The sequence below is a fragment of the Carassius carassius genome, chromosome 1 (assembly GCF_963082965.1).
Source record: "Carassius carassius chromosome 1, fCarCar2.1, whole genome shotgun sequence".
NCBI lineage: Eukaryota > Metazoa > Chordata > Actinopteri > Cypriniformes > Cyprinidae > Carassius > Carassius carassius.
This window is the reverse complement of record NC_081755.1, coordinates 51,545,257-51,569,952: the sequence shown is the minus strand read 5'-3', so window position 1 is coordinate 51,569,952 and position 24,696 is coordinate 51,545,257. Positions and strand designations below refer to the sequence as shown.

Below are 24,696 nucleotides of genomic sequence, written 5' to 3'. Positions count from 1 at the left end.
ACACATTTTAATCGTCTTTAATACATGATTGATTCCAAAGAATAGATTAAAATAAATACAAATTCTTAAAAAAAAAAATAATAATTATCAATAAATTCAATTTTTTTGAGATCCGGGGCTATAAAAAAAACATCCGGGGCTGAAGCCCCGGATGCCCATATCTAACGACGCGCCTGGTTGACAGTTTGGAATGGACAGTGAACGAGCGGGAACGAGGCTACCTAGTCTTTGCTAGGATTGGCCAGAATTTCTGGCGAATGTATCATAGACGAGCAAGTCATTTAGCCTTCATACAATATCACAAGGTTGCATCCTAGTGCCATGGACTATAACATATCAAAGTGATAACTTGTAGAACAAATGGATGTTGTTGTACACACAGCATGGGTCTGCAGACCATTGACACAAAAGTAAGACGCGATAACTTATGTTTATTAAGATTTGCTGGTATTATGGCTAGGTCTTGTGCATTTGCACACAAGGGATCGGCTGTTTTAATTCTTCTCTTGCAATTAATGTTACGTTAGACTTCCTTAGCCACCAACTTAATTAGCTAGTTACGGTTTGCGTTCATACAGCAAGTATTGGGGGATATGATTGTTGAGTAGTCAGTATCTTGTTTAATTATTGCTTGAATCTATTGCTGAATTCTGGAATAGTTGTGATGATGATGATGATGAGGAATGGATCAAGTTTTAGTCAAAATGCCTGATGTAGATTGGATGGATGCATGTTGTTGTGAATTGAGAGCAGTCAGATCATGGTGTGATAGTCAATAGTGTTCATCTGTGCTACACGTATTTTTGCTTTTTCAATCTTGATAAAATTTGTAGTGCTTAAGTTGTGTTGTGTGTAGATATGGTAAATTGTACTGGGAATTAAATCAAATTATTACATGGCTTGGTTGAATTCCACTGTAGAATGAAGTCTGTTATTTCTTGATAATAACACCGTTGCCATGAAAAACAGAGCGTTGCTATGGACGCGGCAGGATTCTAATCGTAGAGACGGAACTATTTTCTTTAGCGGAAGCAATACAATCGTGTTTAAATCAATAAACTCTTTTTTAAATCAATATTTTGTGTCAAATTATTGATTTATTTGGTGGGTAGCCATGTAATAAGCGGGATAATGTAGAGCGAGGCCCGATTTTGGGTTAGATTTTTTCCCCGTTTTCAGTGGTTATAACAAAGCAACATGAAAGAGAAATTTGGTAATCATTGTTTAGGTACATTAAACCACGTCATGGCCATGTCATATTGTCAACATGGTACTTATATGATGATATGAAGCAGATTAGTGGGTCATAAATCATATGTCTAATGCTTTGTACGGCTTTCTTCTTCATAAAACGAGTCGGACATCATCACATTTTTGTATACATTTTTATTTATTTACATTAATAAGATACAGGACTTCTTTCAAAACATGACCTGCGCGAAAGAGAAAAAAAAAATGCATCATTGTACCCAGCACTTCTGAAAATGCACTTCTGAATGCGTCTCTGTCCCCACCACATTTCAAACCAAACTGACGCCCATGGACACGTCCATGCTACGTTAGCCGAAGGTAAAGTGCACACTTATTGTTTCCCTGGTGCTCGTGTTCTCGATGTTTCTGCGCAGATACCCGCGATCCTGAAGGCCGACGAGAGCCCCAGAGCGGTCGCACTTCACGCCGGGGTTAACGACACCACGATGTGGCAGACGGAGACGCTTAAGAGAGACTTCAGGAGCCCGATCGAGACGGTTCGCAGCACGACACCCATGGTGACAATCGTCGTGTCAGGACCACTGCCCACCAGTGATGCGCTGGTCAATGTATAAACAACCCGCACCCGACCGATGTTTTCAACTAACCCGCCCGCAACTCGGACCGCCAAAAAAATAACACAAAAAATTGTACCCGACCCGCTTCCTGACCCGCATTTTTTAGAAGTAGTAAATGCTCATCATAGCGTCATTGGGCCATAAACGTAGGAACCTCAATGGCCTATAATATCCCTTAATCCAGCCTGTGGAGCAGGCACGGCATCATGGCTTTTCAACAGGCCCACCCAAAAAAAAACAATTTATATATTCTCATTTTGTCACGAATTATAAAAAATCGCCAATAAGATAATAATTTGTGCTAAAATAGTCTAGTCTGGCTGTCTATTTTGATGTTTCTGCAAGTTCAGCAGACAGTGAGAGGTTCGGGTTTGTTCCAATCAGAGCTCGTGAGCGGAGATTAAGGGCTGCCTCCGACTAATAATTTTTTTTTTTCTAGTCGACTAGTAGTTGTTCATTTAAGCCATTCGTGGACAAATCGCCCATTTATATTAATTTAATTACTATAATAGGCTATAGCCTACAGGATAATAAGCGTTATGACCGCACGCATAAAGCTTGCCACAAAGAACCGGTTAAAGTAATGATTAAGAATGTGTCTAAATTAGCAAGGATTGTTTAGTAATTGTTTAGTAATAAACAGTTTTTTTCTGTGTTGCTGCAAAGAGGAAGTTGATGATGCGAACGCGCCATGAACGCCAGAGAGAAATGCACATTTCATATGGATTACATAATCAGAGAGTAGACTATTTATTTGGTTTTAATTTTTTCTTCTAAAAGTAGACATTTCAAGTTTTCTGTAATATATAGACTATATTTCTCTAATCTGTGAGGCACAAGCTGAGTTTCAGCACCCTCCAGTTCACATGCAATGCAAGTGATCGTGCCGGCGCCTCATTGCCACCCAGGCTCATGTCTTATTTATTAAATACGGGCAACTGATTGATAAAACATTTAAGAGTCAATTTATACAAAACGAAAATCTTTTAAAAAGAGTTTTCTATAAAACAAAACTTAAATTAAAAATGTTAAATAAAAAAAACGTTATCCAATCACTGCTTAACCTAATAAAAAATTATCAGCCTACTGATATATTATCTGTGCATATACATAATATAGATTTTAATAGTTTGATGCTCTTTAAATATTTTTTTTGCATTTTTAAAAGTTTCAGTGCATAGGAGAGACCGGGATCGCTCTCCATGGTTCTGACCAAAGAAGAGCGCTCTGGAATCTCATTACCCATCATACCTGGGCTGCACTTTCCAATAACGTTGTCTCTTTGCGTGCTACGAAGACTCTTAAGGTATAACTTATCTAAAGGTATACTACCACTGAAGGTATACCATTACTAAACGTCTTCATGGCTATCATCCACTCGCGAGGCAGAGGCACTGAAAGGCAACGACGCTGTTTTTGGTAAAAGATGATTTTGACGACTTCTTTAAAGGCCTACCCACAATTGGTCTGGCCCGTCCAAAACTGCTTGCCTATCATTTTCCATTTTAGCTGTCTAGATGCATAATATTGATGGATGCGATGTTTATGTTTTTCGACCCTGCTTGAAGAATTCATTAACAGGTCAACTGAGAGAAGGCCCACTTTTGGAAAAGTGTGAAAGCCCTTCGGAGCGCAAACTGTTCTTTTTCTGAATGCTGTATGATATAGCCTAGTGTTATGTAATAAAGGCTTGATTTATTCATTTATTTCGTTTCATTTTCTTAACAATTAAGATGCTGCATGTGTTTATCAGGTCTAATCGAAGTGTGCATATGTCCCCCGACTTTCCCAACAAAAATCACGGCCCCTCTACATAAAACTGACATTACTGAGCTATATGCGTTTTAGTATATTACAATGGTACAATGGCATTGCTAACGCATTCTCATCCCAAGCGCGTCATATACTGACCATTTTGACATTTCGTCAACATCCTACGCACATGACACCCTCTAGCGTCAATATGAGACACAGATTATGGGTTAGGGTTAGACCGCTAGGAGGCGCCTTCTGGCCCATATTTATCTGCGTCTAATATTGACGCTAGAGGGTGCCATGTGCGTAAGATGTTGACGAAATGTCAAAAGGGTCAGTATATGACGCCTTGGGATGAGAACGGTCTGGCATTGCTTAGTTCAACGTGTTGGGAAATCGGGCATTTTATTCCACGACAGCATTTATTCAGAAGTTAATAACGCTCAACATTCAAAAGGTAAATAAGGATTTCCCACTTGTATTAGTAGGCTTAGGCTTATTTCGCCACGTGGATGCCCAATTGAAGCTCTCACAAGCACAAAATGCAGGCATAGAATATGTTAATAAAGTCTTTATTAAAGCATTTTAGACAAAAAAAACTGGCTAAGCCAAAGACTGAGGCTACAATATCCAGAAATAAATGTTTAAAAATACCCATGAAAGTAAAACTGAAAACTGAAACACACAGTAAACTTAACCTGGGCTTAAAAAGAAGGCTAAAGGGTGCCACTTGTTGGTGAAAAAAGTAGCCTTATACAAGATAAACGCAAGATATGCATTTGTATAAGACAATAAAATAGGCTGCATTGTTTAGCCTACACAAATATATCATTAAAACTAACACAGGAACCTAAATCAGATACAGTAAGCCTAAATTGAGCTTAAAAGGGCTATAAGGTGCTGTTGGTGGCATAAAACAGAAGATTAGCCTACTTATTTTTAGCTTTCCACACGCTGTGTAGAAATAAAATTGAATCAACCATCCCTGGGTTGAGACGGTTTCTTCTCGCCTCTATGACACGACCTGCGGAGCTGAATGTGCGCTCACTGGCTGCACTTGATGCTGGAACGCAGAGGATCCTCTTTGTCAACGCACGAAGCCTCTGGAAGGTGGGTGCCTGTCTCTCCCAAAATTCAAGCAACCGGCCCTCATCACAGTCATCCAGCCTAAAGTGTGCAGCACAGTAACGCTCCAATTGGTTCATTAGGCCCACATCAGCGGCATCATCGGCCCATTCAGCGAAGTCCACTCTAGGTCTTTTCTCTCTCTGACTTTAGTTAGTGATGTCTATGGAAGGTAAAATAGCATTTGTCAATAATGTCATTTACTAGCATTAAATTGAAATATCCCATTCATCATTAATAACGCAGAAACTTACCCTCGCCTGTAGATGTCTGTGGTGCTGTAGTGCTTGAAGTCTCAGGAGAGTCCGCGGCTTCAGAAGACACAGGGTATATGAGGTTGCACTGGCTTTTTTAAGATATTTGACAATGCCCTTGCATGCGACAATTATCTCCGTTACCTCCTCAATGTAAGATCCACTGAACGTATGTTTCAGAATTGTGTTCAAAAAATGGGCTGCACATGGTATCCAGTGATAATTTTTTAGGACAGCTTTAATGTTAGAGCCCTGGTCACTCACGAGCACCACTTGATCAAATGAGATTCCGTAAGAAGACAGCTGCTAATTAATCTGTTCATGGATGTTGATTGCTGTTTTGGGCAATGTGGAATCGAATTCCGCTGTGCACATAAGACGGCTTGCCAGCTTTCAATCCTCTGTGATATAATGGCACGTCAAGACAGTGTTGGACCTTCTGTTAAAATCATCAGTCCACATATCAGTAGTTATTGCAACCCCTCCATTGTCATGCACCGCTGACTTCAGAACCTCTGATAAGGCTTCTTTCTCGACCATGGCCTGTTTTTTAGCTCGATCACAGACTGTTTGCCTATGAGGAAGCACTCCATTTGCGTCTACTGAGCCATAACGTGCTCCAATGTTGATGAGACCCTGGGCCACTTTCGTAAAACCTTCCCCCAAAACAATATCAAAGGGGCGCAGGTCTGTGCAACAAAATTCCACGCAATAATCCACAAATTACCTCTTCACTTGAAGAGCAATTTTCGTGTGGTCAGGGCGCATAAAGGCATCTATAGTTTGTGGCCTGGGTTGGCCTGACACTCTATTCCGCTGTGATGGCTTCCCAGGGCCGCACTTGTGACACGCTATGTTGGTCGTGCCAGTTTTGTGGCTATCAAATGTGTAAATAGCATCGCAAGAAGTACACATGACAAAGCCAGCACTTTGGTCATCATCTTTCATTATTTCGGCAAATGTTTCCCACACTTTGCTCTTTCTATTTGTGTATTTGCGGAGCTTCCACTCCCCAGTCTTAACTTTTTCTCTTGCTGCCTCCATCTCTACGTGCAGACTGAGCTTGTGCGTCATCTTCGCGCCAGTTATTCAGCCAATAAAGTGTAAGCCTATGTATTTAAAAAATTTTGTCAAGTACTATATAAATTACAAAGGTTTAATTGGCATCTTTATTTAAACGACCCGACCGACCGCGACCCGAATATCATTAAAAATATTTTTGGATGACTCGTAACCGTGGGTAACCACGGGTGACCGCAGGCACCCGCTCATTTTTGATCAACCCGCGCATCACTGCTGCCCATGTATCGACGAGGACATGAAAGGTTCTGTAGATTTGTTGCTTTAAATGAATGGTTGTTGTCATGGTGTAAAGAACAGAAACTGCTATTTATAAATAATTGGAATCTTTTCTGGTAGCGTCCTAGGCTGTTTCGCGCTGATGGCCTGCACCCCAGCAGAGTCGGAGCGGAGCTGCTCTCTGACAACATCTCCAGGACTAGTAAGACAATTCTCAAATAACTATTATGATGACTTTTGATCTACACGCTCAAATGATAGAAGTACTTGCGTTGTACAAAAATTATTAAAACTGTCTTTTCCCCAAATAGTGAGGTCAAAATTAGGGCTGGGCAAAAAATTGAATGCGATTTTCGTGCGCATCTCATCAATAAAGATGCTCCTGTAATTAATAGTATATCTCCAGCACGTGCGTTAAGATCAGGGTTGCCAGGTTTTCACAACAAAGCCTGTCCAGTTGCTTCTCAAAACTAGTCCAATCCCGTTTCAAGGTGGTTCCCCGATAAAAGAATTGTGTCAATGCGATTTTGAAATCGATTTTGTGTATTACGGCTCTGTGTAGTAAAGGCCAACCAGTGTTGCCAAGTCTGCGGTTGTTTTTCATGCCCGCGGGTCGAAGGGAACCCAATCCCAATAACGTGATTTTTACGAAACAAAACACGATTGGGCTGGTTTTGAGAAGCAATTGAGCATATTTTATTTTGAAAACTTGGCAATCCTGATCTGAATTCACGTGCTGGATATATACTAGGACCCCCTTTACTGACGAGATATATATTAGGGGTGTAACGGTACGTGTATTCGTATGGGACCGTTTCGGTACAGGGCTTCCGGTACAGTGCATGTGTGTACCGAATGCAATATTTTGTACACGGAACATAGGTACATTTTCGTGTTTCCAAACGAACATATTAAGTGGCGGAAGTTTTCAGCGCAAATCCCGCCCTGCAGCTGATTCTAAGGCCGGTGACAAACTGGCTGCGTGGCGTCTCTGCTGCGTGCCAGAAGCGTGGCAACTGCCTCGCGTTTTCTGTGTCTTTACACACCAGAACCGTGCCTGACGCGGTGCTGGCGCGCTGCTGTTGCTGTAGGTGACATAGAGGGAGACCGCCGACAGACCAGGATCTTGTCTTCATGACAACAATATCAACTTTTTTTTACACAAATACACCTACGCCTACTGATAAATGACACCGTCAACAGTATTGACGGCAAAATAGACTATGTTTGATAGGTGCAATATTTGAAAGTCGATAATTATCTATTTATTTTTTAAATTACATTTATATCTGAATTTATGTCAACCTATAGACTTTCAAATATCAAAATGTCATGAATTAATATGTATTTGTGTACAAAATGGCATATAAACATATTTTCCTATTATATTTTGCCTGGAAACGCTTCCAACACGCGCGCGTGTCGCGTGAAAAATAGGCGTCGGTTCTATTTCTAGCATGCACGCGTTTTCCGCGCGGCGCTGAGACGCGCATCTCACGCAGGCAGTCTGCAAGCTCTAACCTGTTAACATGGGAGCCGATATATGAATGTCGGTGGCGGTGCCAATAGCAAGTCGTTAACAGCGCCACCTGCAGTTGTGGATTGCGAATTACATGACAGTTTACTAGCATGTGTGTGGATCTGAAGGCATATGCGTGTGGATCAGCAAGGCGAAAAATTAGTGCCAAAAGTCACGTGACAGTTTTTCGTACTTGTAGAATTTTGTTTTGTACTTGAAGGATTTTGTTTTGTACTTGTAGGATTTTTTTTTTGTACTTGAAAGATTTTAGTTTGTACTTGGAGGATATTTTTGTCATTGAAGAAATACGTTTCTTTGTATATGTAAAACGTATTGTATTTGTTTGATAGCTACGTTTTTTATTTGCAGAACAAAATGCATTAGTTTGTGAGTGATGTTTTGTATTTGCAAACCACACTGAGTTTGTTTGTGAATCGTTGGGTGTGAGTAAAACAAGTTTTGTGTGTGTGAGGGGTTTTGTCATGATTCTCACTCTATACATCACTGTCTGCTGTACTCTCGGGTCGAGAGGTTCTCCCTCTCCATTAGGCGTTGGATGCACTAGCATATTTTTTATTTATAAAGCAGTATTAGGAATACTTTCTCCTTATCTGAACGCTTACATCCTCCCGAGGTCTGCAGGGGCATATCACTTGCATTCACAGGAACTGTTTTTATTGACAGTCCCTATAGTTCGTACTGACTTTGGCAAAATGGCTTTTAATTTTGCAGCACCATCTGCATAGAATCAGCTTCAGAATTAAATACAGTTGAAGGAGTTGGTCTCACTTTATTCATTTAAAGGCTTTTTAAAGGACCTTGCAGAAAGGAAATCTGTCTGTCATTGCTTTTAGAATAGATTTATGACCCAGGTTTTTTTTTTTTTATGATGACGTTCTTTGAATATGATGAGTGAAAGTGTGTCTATGTATTTACTTGTTATTGTCTATGTATTTATTTGTAACAACCTGACCAGGTTGTTTTCAGTATATTTTAACAAAACAATGGATTTGACCTGCCAAATATGTCAAAAGTTTAGAAATAATATGGCAGCAGCAACACTTGAGATTGATTCCCCTAACAGATCACTTTTAACCCTTTAAGACCGACCATAGAACAGTTCCATCTGAGCATATCTTAATATTTTTACATGTTGTGTTGTCATTCTTTTAAGTATTTTCATATGCCATATATCAATACAATCCTTATAACCCCAATTTGAAGACTATGCTTGTCAGAAATCCATAGGTACTTGATATATAGCTCAAAAGTGCAATAAACACGCACTAAAAATAAAAATATTAAAAATAAAATATATAATATTTATAATAATATATATAATATAAATAATATTTTGTCAAAATTGAGGTATTCCCAAATTGTTATTCTGTGACAACTTATTTACATTATGTGATAGATTTTTTTCTGTTGTATACATAACAGGTTTTTTTTATTTAAAAAACAATAACTCAAATATCTCAAAACTACTCTGAATGCAGATAGAACCTTATAATTCCAAGAGGATGTAATGTTAACCTCAAATGTTTCAGTTTAAAAAACTTGCATAAAACACTTTACAATTACACAAAATTGATTTGAACTCTTTATATAAATTAGTTTTTGAGATACATTCATTTTTATAAAGGTGCGCTGTGGAAGTCAAACAGTAACATCTTGCTGTCGTCTGTTCTTGGAAGACCTGGTGTGTCATGGGCTGCTCCTCTTTGCTGTTACACAATTGCTTGTGAAGCAAGTAGCTGTTTGTGACAGCAATGTCAATGAAATGGTCATGTACCACTTCCTGCTTTTTTTCCACGAGGAATAGTACCCAATCAACTGATCTGAAAGGTCAACTCCCCCCATGAAGCGATTGTAATCTTTCCCAGCCGTAGGAACTGGAATGTCCACTTTATTGTTCCCGCTGAGGGACTTGCACACTCTTTTCACAGTGTCCCCGAGTATGCAGTGTGCAAAGTAGTCCACACACTCACCTCTCGTGTGTCCATCCATTTTGTGAAAAGGAGTGATCTCTGTCTGATCCACCTTATTGATCCTCATGGAGATTTCCTTGCCAGTGCATTCACTTTTTGGGACACCAATTCTTGTGTCCCTGATGGTTCAACAGGCTCCAAACCCCATGTTATGGAGGTACTGGACTGGTATAAAAATTATCACGGTGTATTGAGCACGTGTGGGTTGTTGTGCTCATTATCTTCTCTTTGTCTCTAGTTACTCTCTCTGCTCACAGGTTGCTGTGATTGGCCGAGTCGGACGTCAGTCATCATTAAGGCGCCGCTTCAGAGCCAATCGGAGGCTGCCCAGCTGGTTAAAGGGGTTACGTGTTCATTCATGCTTTCTCTCCGGAGCACATTGAGAACTCCTCTGTAGTAAATCGAGCTCTTTGTAGCGGAATGAGTTTTTCTGACGTAAACGGAGTTTCGTCTATGTTTCTGCATGCGAATTGAGTTGTGTGCTATGTGCTTTGTTTCTTTGTATTTTTAATTATTTGTCACGCTCTAACATGGGCGAGATTAGTTTGTGTCTACCTTTTCATTCGGTTAAAAAAACTGACCTTCTGGAAAGAGAACGCTGGTTAGTGGATCGCGATATACACTGCGCCCGTAGCAGATGATTTGTTAGACACACTAGGTAAGAAGTGAGCGCCATCCCTTGAATTTCTGTTTTTGTAGGTAATTTAGTTAGGGTGCCGGATGCACCGAAGATTTTGGTTTATGTTCTACATTTTTGTTTTGGTTAGATTAGGTTTAGATTAAGGATTGTTTTGTTATATTTGTTATATCGTAATAGTAGGGAACATGGAAGATGGATTTGACACACCAGTAATCTCTGAGCTTTGGAAGCTTTAGAGGTTAGGTTGATAGGGTGAGGCCAATGTATTTGCACATTTCTTCTTCTGTGAATTCAGTCCACTTGATTTTTCCCTGCAGCAATATTCCTTGCTGCTTTTTTGTTAGTGTTGGCACACAGTGTTTTGGTAGCAGACTTGTCAAAATACATTACATACATACTGTAATGGCTTATACTCAGGTGCGATTTATATTCCGAAAAATACGGTAGTTTAATTTTATATTGGCTTTTAAACAGAGACATGCAAATGGGAGCGCAGGCGTTATAGGGTTAACTTGACATTCAGCAACAATTCTCAGTACATGGAAACAATCGCACGAACGCATAAAAGGTCACAAAATCGTCTGAATGATTTCATCATGTTTTCCTCACACGCTCGCTGCTGCACTAATGTTTATTTTAGTAGAAAGACGCAAGAAAAGCCGCATGTTGGCGCTGCCATCTCAATTAGAGCTAGGTAACCGGTATTACATGACGAAGGATTAAAAGACTCACAACTCAGACATTATCTGGCGTTTAGCCTGCACTCCCGCACAAGAGAGAAGCTGCCTTTTTATTAGTGATTGTACACCTGTGTATATTACTCCACCCACTTCTTGATTATAGTCAATTAGAGAACATATACAATTACCTAAGTCAACACCGCACAACCAGCACTGAAAAAAACACAGAAATAAGCCTTCTTAATCTTGGGCAGATTATGCTAGTTAAACTTGAAATATATTTAACTTCTAAACATTGTCCCTGTAATGAGTAGCATAATGAGGGAAATTTCAAATCTATTCATAGATGTCAATATATATATAAATATTAATGAAGTCTGACACAAGAAAACGTAAATATTGGTGGTGTTCTTTATTTAAAAAAAAAGTTTTATGATCATTGTCAGTTTCTGTAGCCTTCACAAAAAACTAATTACTGTAATTTACTGCAATTACTGTAGTTAGTAGAAAACCAAACTATATATAGACATGTTGGTATTGTTATAGGAGTTAGCGTTTTTGTATTTTCGATATTTTATCCATGTCACGTCATTGTGAGAAATAACAGTATCTTTCATTCAAACTCTTGTGGGTTTTTATCATATCTCGACTCAAATAATCAGTTTCTATCAGCAAACACTCAGAATAAAGAGAGATGATGCTGAAGATCTGAATGTGTTGTTGAATGAGTGTTGATCGTCTGAGGCTCATCAATATTAACAGAGCTGCTGGAAGAGGTTTCTGTCACACAGTACAACAGATGCAGAATTAGTTTTTAACCTCAAAAATGGTTGTGTCAGAAGAACTTTAAAAAACAAGAACCTTAAAATACAGTCACTTTAAGTTGTATTTGTTGTTTAAAAGCCATAACATTTTTGTGCATTAGACACATTTTACTGTCTATCACTAAACTGAACCCATCTGAGTAAGAGATCAGCAAAGTAGCAGTTTTTTTTTCTTTGTCAGAAACTTCTCAAATACATTCTTTAGACACATTATCATTGTAGCTTCTTGAGATGCAAATAAATCTATATGTATCCGAAAAGTTGCGACCCAAATTCACATGAAACCATTCACATTGTGTTTTTTGTTATTTTAAGTATGAAGGTCCCGTTCCAAAGACAGAATGCTGAATTAAATATTAAGAAAAACAGAACAGTTTTATAAAGGCATAAGTATTGTTTTTTTGATAGTTTTTTTTTTTTTTTGACTGAAGGCCAGTCATTAAACAAATATACCGTCTTTATGTTGTTTCTACATTGTTCTATTGATAAACATTTTCATTTTTGTAAATGGCAAATTTGTCACAATTTTCAAATTTCAAAACAATTTTTTTAGAATGAATCATGAGGATCAAACAGTGAACACAAAACACCAATTCTGCTTCTTCACTGAGATCTCAGACATTAATGCTGAATGATGAAAAACACAAGACAGGATGAACACATTGCTATTGAGCACATACACCGAAACTAAAGCATCCTTTCATTAAAAAGACATATTTCTGCTATTGTAGACTCATTTTGTATGTAAGCTGTAGACAAGCACAAACTGGGTGCTTAATGCAAATGTAATTGTCCACATTTACAAAATCAGCTGATTATGTTCGTCCATCTATGTAAATGTGTCTTTATGTTTAGAGACAAAAGATTGAGGTTAATCACTGTCGTCACGTCAGTTTGATTGTGTATCTTTGTAAAGACACTGATGAATGACCAGAAAACAATCTTCAGCTTTTGCTTTTATTTCTCATCAAACACAAAACAGCTTTAAGCAAATAGTATTAAATCAAAATGAAATCCAGGTTTATTCCATTTTAATTGTATTATATTATTATTATTTTATAAAATACACCAGACAATCAGACAAAGAAGTGTTGACAAAGAACTACAGATAATTAACAAGAGGTCATGCAATCATAAGATGAACATCAATTATGTCAAGAAGGTGCTCATACAGACAGAAACTGGGAAATTGAGAAGCAGAAAGGTAAATGAGTTATTTAGAGAACAAAGTGAATAGATGAGTTTTAAGTTGAGACTTAAAGGTCTGGAGAGAGGAGGCTGCAGTTCTAAGTTCTTCACTTTAAAAGATTCACAACTTCAAGGAGACTTTGTTAAATGTGTGCTGTGTAACAGGAAAAATGCATTTGTTCTCTGGTTTATGAATGTCCTAAAGACATTAATCATAAACTTGACATAAGTTGTTTTCTCATGATCTAGACATAACAATATAGCTGGTAACTTCAGAAAGTAAAAGGAGAATAATAACGCTCGTCTTCTTCTTAGGGGTTTTCTGGTTGGACAGTTTAAACGTGTATCTCGGTGTGAAAACGCCCAGTGTTTGGGAAACTGCTCTTTTTTTGTTCTGCTTGAGCTCAACGGCTGCAGTCCTGGATTCAGTGAGAGCTGAGGAACAAATCACTTTCAGCAGAAACCGTGAACTAAGAGTCATCAAAGCTTTCTGACGCAGCTGCAGCGATCTTCTGAGGAGAGGGGAGCAGTTCAAGGTATTTCTCATCTTTAAACAACTGGAAAACACACTTTACACTGTATGTTTGAACAGTACACGAGGTCGTTTCTGTCTTGTTTTCATCGAGTAAGCTGTTTGTGTGTTTTCTGACTTCGACATTTAGAGCAGCAGCAGGCAGTAAGTAGCTCTATGTGAGGAAAACACACGGAGTTCATTAAGAACTGAGCGATTTTATGTTTTTGTATGTTCCTGTAAATGATGGTTTCGATGTTTGCAGTGATAATGTTGCTGTTAGTCTCGTGATCTGTGAGGAGAATGAATGCGAACCAATATCAGTTATTGCTGCCGCGAATTCATTGATAACAATTATTTTTTCGAGATTTTTCTTTGGCAGATCAAATCTGTTTGCTCAATAAAGTTAGTTTCAAGTTCTATATATTCATGGATAATCGCATTGTTTAAGGGACCGTCTGCAAATTCCAGCGCAAAAACCGTAACAATGCCCAATTGTTCTTTGCTATGAATGATTTTACAAGGTTGTAGTAAATGAAAACTGACTTACTGAATGTGAGCTGCAACAATTGGAAAGTTTAGTGTACTTTTTAGAGACAAGGATTGAGGTAAATAGTTGAGCGTGGCACTTAACTGTGTTCTTAAAAAGAACAAAATTTCACCTGTAAGTCAGTCGAGATTCTAGCAATGTACTACAAACCTCCACATACAGAAGTCACATAGATTTAAATATATTAGTAATAAATATATGTTATGTTTAAATATCTTATCATCAAATAGAAGAACGTATTTTATACAATATGTAAATATATTTTGAAATATATATTTAAATATTCGATTTTGGAGGATTTTTAATAATTTTCACATTTATTAAATGTTAATATTTTTATCTGAAATATTTACATATATTTACCTATTCTATTCTATTCTAATATTTATTTTAACATTACATTTCTGTACGTATAAATGTATTAGAAATCTATAAATCCAAACCCAGCTAACACAGTTACATGAAAACACAACTTGTAATAAACATTGCACACATTCTCAAAGAACTTACACTCTGGTGATTACTTCCTTCCCTCACTGCTGTCGTCTTCAGTCGTTCCCAGACCTCCTTATTTTTCATCTTTCCCTCAAATCTACACAAACATAAACAAAAAAGTAGCATATGGTTATATATACTATATAACAATAGTTATATAATCAAAATACTCAATTATGGCAATAAATATATATTGAATGGGCACAGAAGTATCGGCAGATTAGCGTATTGTCCCAGCCCTAATTATTATAGTCAAAACAATGAAACTTTCTTCAAGAGTGCACAATAACTGAGATTTAAAACTGTTTAAAGAAAAGGCTTAAAATATTGCACACACGTAACACAACATCAATATCTCTTCCCTTGGTGTTTTGAACATTTCTGTGTAATGCTGCACGCTGTCACTCAAGCGCATCATTGCTTCAAGAGCATCATTCTGCGCACTGGTTGTGTTTAAGAGCTGTTAGCCATACCCTCATTATAATACTTTAGCACAATGTTCTGTCCTATCTATCACATGTTTCTGTCTTTATTACTGTGCTATAAATTTAAAAGAAATTTGTTTTACTTTTATAGTGTGTGTGTGTGTATACAAACTATAATTCCTGACTAAATGTATAATCAAGTGAAACATTATGAAGTTTCAGAAACAATATGCAATACTATACCATTCAAAAGCTTGATGTAAGTAATATAAATGTAACCGTAACAAAAGTAACAAACAATGCTGTTCTTTCAATTTATCCCCCCGAAAAAACCTGAAAAAAAATTATTCTCCGCTCTTTTCAACATCAATAATAATCTATTAATATGAGCACAGAGATGTTTAGTTCTCTGGTGAAAAGAAAAGAAAACATAAACATGATTGCCTCCAAAGGCAGCATTTGTTACAAAGAGACTTTCACTGATGCACTACTTAAAAAAAGCCAAATCTGCAACCTTTAACAAGTTAAACAATGCAAAAGTTGAAACACTATGCATGGAAAATTATATAAAAATGTTGTTTGTTTTTAGCAAACTGATTTTGATATTGATAATTGCTGGTTTTGCCTGGTCTTCCAAGTCCGTGGCCTTCGAAGTGTGTACACTCAACTTTGGGACACAGCTGTCGGGTCACCATACTTGGCTGTATGACACATCACTTTTTTTCTTATCTCCTCTCTCCAGTCCAGTGTGTAATACCTGTAATATTCTCATCCTCACAGTAGTGACTACTTTTTGATGAAAAGCAGGAATATTTGGAGGAGTATCATTTGAACTGAGATCTGCTGCTGTGAAGATGTTTGTTAAAGAGGAGAGTGAAGAGAACACGAGTGAACCAGAAACCCGGAGAATAAAACACAAGAAGCCAGAAACCTGGATAATAAAACACGAGGAACCAGAAACCCAGAGAATAAAACCTGAGGAACCAGAAACCCGGAGAATAAAACCCGAGAAGCCAGAAACCTGGATAATAAAACACGAGGAACCAGAAACCCGGAGAATAAAACCTGAGGAACCAGAAACCCGGAGAATAAAACCTGAGGAACCAGAAACCCGGAGAATAAAACCTGAGGAACCAGAAACCCGGAGAATAAAACCCCAGAAGCCAGAAACCTGGAGAATAAAACACGAGGAACCAGAAACCCGGAGACTAAAACCCGAGGAGCCAGAAACTCGAAGAATAAAACCCAAGGAGCCAGAAACCCGAAGAATAAAACCCGAGGAGCCAGAAACCCGAAGAATAAAACCCGAGGAGCCAGAAACCAGGAGAATAACCAGAGACCGAGAGAATAAAACGCGAGGAGCCAGAAACCAGGAGAATAACCAGAGACCGAGAGAATAAAACGCGAGGAGCCAGAAACCAGGAGAATAACCAGAGACCGAGAGAATAAAACCCGAGGAGCCAGAAACCAGGAGAATAACCAGAGACCGAGAGAATAAAACGCGAGGAGCCAGAAACCTGGAGAATAAAACGCGAGGAGTCAGAAACCTGGAGAATAAAACGCGAGGAGCCAGAAACCTGGAGCTTAAAAAAACGAGAGGAGCCAGGAGAATAAAACACAAGGAAAAAGGAGGTTGGTGTTTATTCTGCATTCATCTTTAAATAATATTTGTGGTGCATACACAAATCCTTTATGCAAAAATAAGACGTTAACTATCATTAAATTGTCTTAAATCCATGTTTTAAAATTCTTCTGGAAATGTAACTGCACTGACACTGAGGAGATTTAATTATCAATTTAATTAGACTTTATTTTTGCTTTTTGAAAATCAAGAAACTGTATTGAACTCCGAGCCTGGGAGACTGTATAGGTTTTACGCTAGTAGTAGAAACCAGTGTGGTAAAGTTCGTTTTAGGTTCAGTGTTCGCCAAACATTTGCTTTCGTGTGCCACTACTTTAGTCGTCAGTCCTACAAATATAACACAACCACGATTAGTTTTAACATTATGCAACAACTTTATATCAACGTTAAAATATTATTTAAAAACAGCCTAAGTGTATTGTAGCAGCAAATTTAAACCAGAGAAAGCTTTGACTTGCTATAGTGGCGCTTGATGTGTAAGGGACCGTCTGACAATTCCACCGATTGGGTTTAAAACGTCCAATGTATTTTAACTAGCGTGACTTCTAACATTTAAAATAAAACATTGCCAAACTGTAAGGCATGTATAACTCAAAGTGATTTACTACAGGTGGGATTTTGCCAATACCTTCCTTCATATATGCAGTACAGTACACAATTATGTTAAAAAAAACCTACTTTTTTTTTAATCCTTTTGTTTTACTGGGACACAGGAAGTGTCCTCATAAACCATGTTTATATTGTACTACCCATGACATTATACACATTTGTGTCCTCATAAACCATATATACCTGTATACACAAATAAATAAATAAATAATAAATGACTAAATATGAATATAAATAATGTGCTGTAGAATCAAAAGCCACTAGGAGTTTACTACAACCTTTAGAACATGAAAAAAGAGAATTAGGTGAATTTTGATAAATTAGTTTTCTATAAAAATATTTGTGTGCTGTACAAGCAGTAAAGGTGTTACTGTGAAAATGTAACCTTCAGTAAGTCAGTCTGGTCACTACGAATGTACAGCAACCAAAAAAAAAAAAAACTCTTGGTGAATTTCAGTATTTTTTTTTTCTAAGAATAATTATGCACTGTTTGTACAATAATGGAGATATTGACAAAGTTTCTCCTGTAGTAAGTTAGTCTTGAAGCTACAAGTGTACCACAATCTTTGAAACATAAAAAAACCTTTTGGTAAATTACAGTAATTGTATTTGATAATTATGTACTTTATGTACAGAAACTGTTTGAAGTCAGTCTTGCCACTAGGAATGTACTAACCTGATCCCAAAAAAGTTGGGACACTGTACAAATTGTGAAAAAAAACAGAATGAAATGTGGAAGTAATCAAATAATAAGTTTCAAATTTCAGAATTTTATTCAGAATACAACATAGATACAACATATCAAATGTTTAAACTGAAAAAAATTATCATTTTAAGGGAAAAAATAAGATTTTAAATTTCATGGCATCAACACATCTCAAAAAAGTTGGGACAAGGCCTTGTTTACCACTGTGTGGCATCCCCTCTTCTTTTTATAACAGTCTGCAAACATCTAGGGACTGAGGAGACAAGTTGCTCAAGTTTAGGAATAGGAATGTTGTCCCATTCTTGTCTAATACAGGCTTCTAGTTGCTCAACTGTCTTAGATATTCTTTGTCGCATCTTCCTCTTTATGATGTGCCAAATGTTTTCTATGGGTGAAAGACCTGGACTGCAGGCTGGCCATTTCAGTACCCGAATCCCTCAATGCAGCCATGATGCAGTATGTGGTCTGGTTTTGTCATGTTAGAAAATGCAAGGTCTTCCCTGAAAGAGATGACGTCTGGATGGGAGCATATGTTGTTCTAGAACTTGGATATACCTTTCAGCATTGATGGTGCTTTTCCAGATGTTCCAGAAGCTGCCCATGCCACATGCACTCATGCAACCCCCCCCCCCCCCATACCATCCAGGTTCAGTCCCAGAATGAGTCCTGTGTGAACAAAAGCCAGAACTAATGCCGTAAAGGGTGTGTTGTAGTGATGATGCACGTTATCGCGCAACTCTTTTAGTGGGTGCTTGGAATGCAGATCAACTTTCGCAACAAAAATGTAGCCAATTTTTTACTCCATGTGTATATAATCAGACATCAATGAAGTATAAGAAATTTTTGAATCTAACATTTTTCAAAATGTGTAAAACTACGCGTTTCGGCAATGATAATCAATTTGTCGTGTACACTTTCTGACAAGAGAAATTTTAACTTTAACAATATGAAGAGATCTGCCTACTTGCAGGTACTATTCTGCCACGTGTTGCATAATTTAAAATCAAGATTTATCTAAAAAAAAAAATGTGTGTATAAATGTCCCTCAAAAAAATGTTGCGGAGGATGAGTTCATCAGTCATGGACACTTTATTTTTCGACTATTGTATCGTTATTAGTATACATGAATATTCAGTCTGTCATTTTTCTGTAGTGTGAAAAAATCTAGCAGAATATCCATTTTAATTTTTTCAGAATATTTTAATTCTAATTTGTTTAAATTACAACATGAGTTCAGACACAGCTGGACGCATTGCGGTAATGAGAATTTCAGCAGAAAATGCAATAAAATGCAAAAATAATTAATTTCCTATGTTGAAATACTCTGTGTGTAAGGTAGAGAACAGTATTGTCTTCATTATGATGTTTTAATATGTTACTAAATTGCATGTTTAATATTTAAAATAATTAGTGCCATGGCATTTCAACAAAATCAGTGATCTGTGATGTGTAATTATTCGAGTTCAGTCAGATTTTATTTGTCTCAAAGTGTTCAATGTTTTACGTGTGTGAATCAGTGACCAAACTAAACATTGTTTCTCCCAATGATATGAATGTAATATGTTATTTAAATTGTTAAATTAAAGACAGTAATCAAAGAACAAACCTTGTTTGCTGGAGCTGTCAGTGTGTAGTGTTTCTTTACAAAGTGATATCACCATCTATTGACCTGTCAGCATAATGCAGTGATTTTAGTTATTTTCATTGCACTGTGTTAACAAAGGACAGTTTTGACATCGTTTTCGTACACAAATATTTTATCATCTTAATTTTCAAATTTACCATTTGATTTTCATTCTTTTTTATAGGCCTAATGAAAGAAGAAAGGCAAGATCTGAATGAGGTGGAGGAGAAATATCAGGATCAGAAAGATCAAGATGTCAATGGCAAAAAATCAGTGAGTTCCAGCCTTAAAACAACAGAAGTCAAGAGGCCTTTCAGCTGCTCTCAGTGTGGAAAGAGTTTCATATTTAACAGTAATCTTAAGACTCACATGTTATTTCATACTGGGATAAAGCCTTTCAGCTGCTCTCAGTGTGGAAAGAGTTTTACACGCAAAGAAAACCTTGAGAAGCACATGTTTATTCATATTGGAATAAAGCCTTTCAGCTGCTCTCAGTGTGGAAAGAGTTTTACACGGAAAGGAAGCTTAAAGGATCACATGTTTATTCATACTGGAATAAAGCCTTTCAGCTGCTCTCAGTGTGGAAACACTTTTGCACGCAAAGAAAGCCTTGAGAAGCACATGTTTATTCATACTAGAATAAAGCTTTTCAGCTGCTCTCAGTGTGGAAAGAGTTTTACACGGAAAGGAAGCTTAAAGGATCACATGTTTATTCATACTGGAATAAAGCCTTTCAGCTGCTCTCAGTGTGGAAACACTTTTGCACGCAAAGAAAGCCTTGAGAAGCACATGTTTATTCATACTGGAATAAAGCCTTTCAGTTGCTCTCAGTGTGGAAAGAGTTTTACACGGAAAGGAAGCTTAAAGGATCACATGTTTATTCATACTGGAATAAAGCCTTTCATCTGCTCTCAGTGTGGAAAGAGTTTTATACAGAAAGCACAACTTGAGACTCATTTGGTAACTCACACTTTAGATAAATCTTTCAGCTGCTCTCAGTGTGGAAAGAGTTTTACAAATAAAGTAAGCTTAAAGCATCACATGTTAATTCATACTGAAATAAAGCCTTTCAGCTGCTCTCAGTGTGGAAAGAGTTTTACATCTAAAGTAGGCCTTAAGAACCACATGATAATTCATACTGGAAAAAAGTATTTCAGCTGCTCTCAGTGTGGAAAGCATTTCATATGTAACAGTCATCTTAAGAGGCACATGTTAATTCATACTGGGATAAAGTCTTTCAGCTGCTCTCAGTGTGGAAAGAGTTTTACCCTGAAAGAAAACCTTAAGACTCATTTGGTAACTCACACTTCAGAAAATCCTTTCAGCTGCTCTCAGTGTGGAAAGTGTTTTACATATAAATCAAGCCTTAAGAGGCACATGTTAATTCATATTGGGTAAAAGTCTTTCACTTGCTCTCAGTTTGGAAAAACTTACACAGAAAGGACACTAAAAGGTTAATTTGGTAACTCGCTCTTCATAAAAGCCTTTCACCTTGGGGAGTTAAAGTAAATGACTGTTTTTCTGAATGACTGTCATCAACTTGATCACCTCAAGGATGTGTCCTCTCCCCCTTATTATTTATCTTGTACACAAAGACTGTAAAAGTAGTTTTAGAAATAGGCATATTATAAAATTTGCTGATAATTCCGTAATTGTTAGCTTATTGAGTGAGGAGGACTCCATGATTGGCCCTGTGGTTTATGATTTTATTATGTGGTGTCAGAATGCTTTCTTGAAACATACTGTAAAGGCACAAAATGTAATTTTTCACCGCTGGAGGGCGTATATTCAAAATAAGCCGTCTAAGTGAAACAAGGCCAACGAACCTTGACACACGTATAGCTTGAAAGCTTTTATTATGCCAGAGTTGATCGCTTCCACTGCTTCCAGTCGTGCGTATGAGAGGAAAAGCAGCACTGTTTTCATATACTAGATACGTTTGAAAGTCCTGTTTTAATGCTACTCTGTGTGGTCGTCACCAGTCTATTAAAACACACAACATTAAAGCGTCTTTGGTGTTTCCATGTTTTCTACAAAACAAAACCAGAAATTGAGGGGTTAGGACGTAATTGGCAGGTGACACAATGAGACTATGGCCACTGTCCGTGTAACTAGTTTTAAACATTCTTTGAAACATTCGGGATAATGTAAGTACACAAGTCAGCAAATTATATAACACTTCTAGTGGTTTTGGGATATTGTAATAAAATAATCTTACATATTGTGCATTTAATGTTTATAAAACTAAGACGATGACTATTGATTTTAACTCTTGGATGAAATCTATTTGGTATTAGCAAACAAGCATTAATGGAGTAGGTATTGAGAGTGTACAAGTTTTGGGGCACTGTGTTGGATAAAAAATGCTTATTTTCGCCCAATACTGAGGTTTTTTGTAAAGGGGGCTGCAAAGATTGTATTGCTTGCGGAAACTAATGTTATTTAATGTGGACAAAACATTGATGTGCATGTTCTACAGATCCTATATTGAGTTACTATTATCTTTTTCACTGTTGTGCTGGTTTAATTCTCTAAAAGTGAAAAACATGAATTGTCTTGATTGTAAACCAGGGAAGTAAAATAACTTTTTATCCCCTCAGTTGTGAAGTTTTTTAAATTTAAGAACTTTTTAGCAAGTAAATGTATTGTGTTTTTGTTGTTTATGTGATATTTTTGATTGCTGCAACCAAATTGCCTTTTGGGAATAAATAAAATGAACTGAACTGAACCTGCTCTCAGTGTGGAAAGTGTTTTGTGTGTAAAGGATACCTTTGGACTCACATTTTAAAGGAGCCCATTTTTCCACAAATTGTTATGACTCTTTAGGGTCTTAACAAAAAGTCTATAACATACTTTAGTTTAAATTTCTCAATTGTAGTTTAAAACAACACAATTTTTACCCCGTCAAAAACAGCTCTGTACTGTATTTATATACTGTTTGTATCGAAAACTGTTTATTTCGGACGCGTCCGATTCGAGAACCGAAGAGCTGATGATACTGCACATGCGTGATTCAGCGTAAAGCCGACTGACACCGAACTGATTCTTTTGGTGATTGATTCTGAACTGAATAGTAAGTGGATCATGGTTTCTGCGCTGATGACACCTACAGTAATTTATTTACTTTATATCTTCAAGACTTAAATCCTCATATGCACATTATTGCTGTTACTGTATTTGGGTGCGTTGTTACAAAACTCAAATGTAAACTATTCATGATTATGAGGTTTCTAACTGAATAAAGTTATGATTACTGACTTTATATATTTGAATGTTTGATAGACGTGACGCCATTACGTCATCGCCAATGACGTCATTACGTCGAGCGTAAAAGAGCCGATGAACCGGTTTTTTCAACCGGTTTATTGAATCGAACAGTCCGAAAGAACCGTCTCCTATTTTTTTTATATGTTATCCTGCTTGTCCCACCCTTAAGGTTCCACCCTGTTAGGCTATATTATGGAGAATGTTTGTCCTATCAATTTTTTTTTAAACAAATCTGATATAGTTAAAAAAATTCTGTTAATTTGTAGAAGGTTAGCTAGCTAATCACTTAATGAGCTATGGCTAATTAAGCTCAACATTTTCCACCATCTCAACAGTAAAGGCACTCCTGTAATTAGTAGTATATTTCCAGCACATGCGTTCAGGTCAGGGTTGCCAGGTTTTCACAACAAATCCTGCCCAGTTGCTTCTCAAAACTAGTCCAAAACTAGCTGTTACGATCCCCTTTCCCAGTCTAGGGTTGGGAGTGGGAGTAACAGATTAACTAAAACTTATAAATGAATAAATTATATAGCAATAAATGCCTTCAGGAGAGGGCCTGGCCAAAACAACAAACAAAACAGCAGCTGTCTAGCAGGAGGAGTACTAAATAATCTATCCAAGTAAAAGAAAAGAAATCAACAACAAAAGCTTTCCTCAACTCCCTCACTAACCAAAAACAGGGATAAACATGAGTACATGACACATGAAAATAAAATGGCACCCTCTACCTACAGCTTCCAATACAAATAAAGTGAGTTACAATACCTCTTAATACCTTAACAGAAATAAAAATAGAAAATAAATGTTCTACACTCTGTGGCTTCAACACACCACTTGTGCACAGGAATACAATTCAGTTTCGGTTCAAATCACTTAACAACTATTTTAACATTACACCATTAACGGAGGAACACAATGCAGGTCTGGAGCAGGGGAGAAGCGAGCCTCTCTCAAGCAGTGTTCCCTCTGCTCTTTTGTAGCAGCCCCGATTGCAGCACACACTCGGATGATTACCACCTGTGGGCAATTTGCACTGCCTATCAATCAGAGAGCGGTAGAGAGGGAGAGAGAACACACAGGATACATAACCACACCCCAAAAGGTGGGAAATACATACCTTAACAATTAATAAAACAGAAAAACATACATCCTAGAGATGTAACACCCCCACCACCAAGAATACAAACCACAGTTTGTAGTAATCACATTCACAATACCATTTGCACATGAGAATACAAGTGTCAGTGTCGGAACAATTTCATACTCTGGAGAGAGCATCTGCCATAACATTTTCAGCACCCTTGTTATGACGGATGTCCAGATTATATCCTTGGACAGCGAGAGACCACCGTAGTAATCACTGGTTGGAACCTGACATACGGGATAGGAACACCAAAGGGTTATGGTCAGTATTATACAATGATAGGATTGGAGTTACTCCCTACATATACATCAAAATGCTGAAGAGCAAGTAATAAGGCCAAAGCTTCCTTTTCGATTACACTATAGTTCTGTTGTACTCTTGAGAACTTCTTAGAAAAGTAGGAAATGGGATGTTCAATATGGTACTCATCCTCCTGTAGTAGGACCGCACCAGCTCCTGTAGCACTTGCATCCACTTGTAATCTAAAAGGCAATTTGAAGTTTGGGGCAGACAGGACAGGGGCATGACAGAGCAGATCCTTAGCAGCCCCAAATGCAAGTTGACAATCACCAGTCCATACAAACTTCTTGTTTGTACTAAGAAGGTCTGTGAGTGGAGA

At 37.5% G+C, this 24,696-nt stretch overlaps 2 protein-coding genes across 2 annotated transcripts in view; both read left to right on the top strand.

The window, feature by feature from the left end:
* LOC132156758 (zinc finger protein 431-like) overlaps positions 1-20,082 on the top strand; it is a 45,960-nt gene extending 25,878 nt beyond the window's left edge. The window contains exon 4 of the mRNA XM_059565804.1: positions 19,975-20,082. The gene's annotated coding sequence lies outside the window, so the exon portion shown is untranslated. The remainder of the gene's footprint in view (positions 1-19,974) is intronic.
* Positions 13,444-21,677, top strand: LOC132092396 (gastrula zinc finger protein XlCGF57.1-like). Its single transcript, XM_059498655.1, has 2 exons — positions 13,444-13,640; positions 19,851-21,677. The coding sequence occupies exon 2, from the start codon at positions 19,856-19,858 to the stop codon at positions 21,062-21,064; it is 1,209 nt and encodes a 402-aa protein (XP_059354638.1). The 5' UTR covers positions 13,444-13,640; positions 19,851-19,855; the 3' UTR covers positions 21,065-21,677.
* Positions 21,678-24,696: the final 3,019 nt, after the last annotated feature.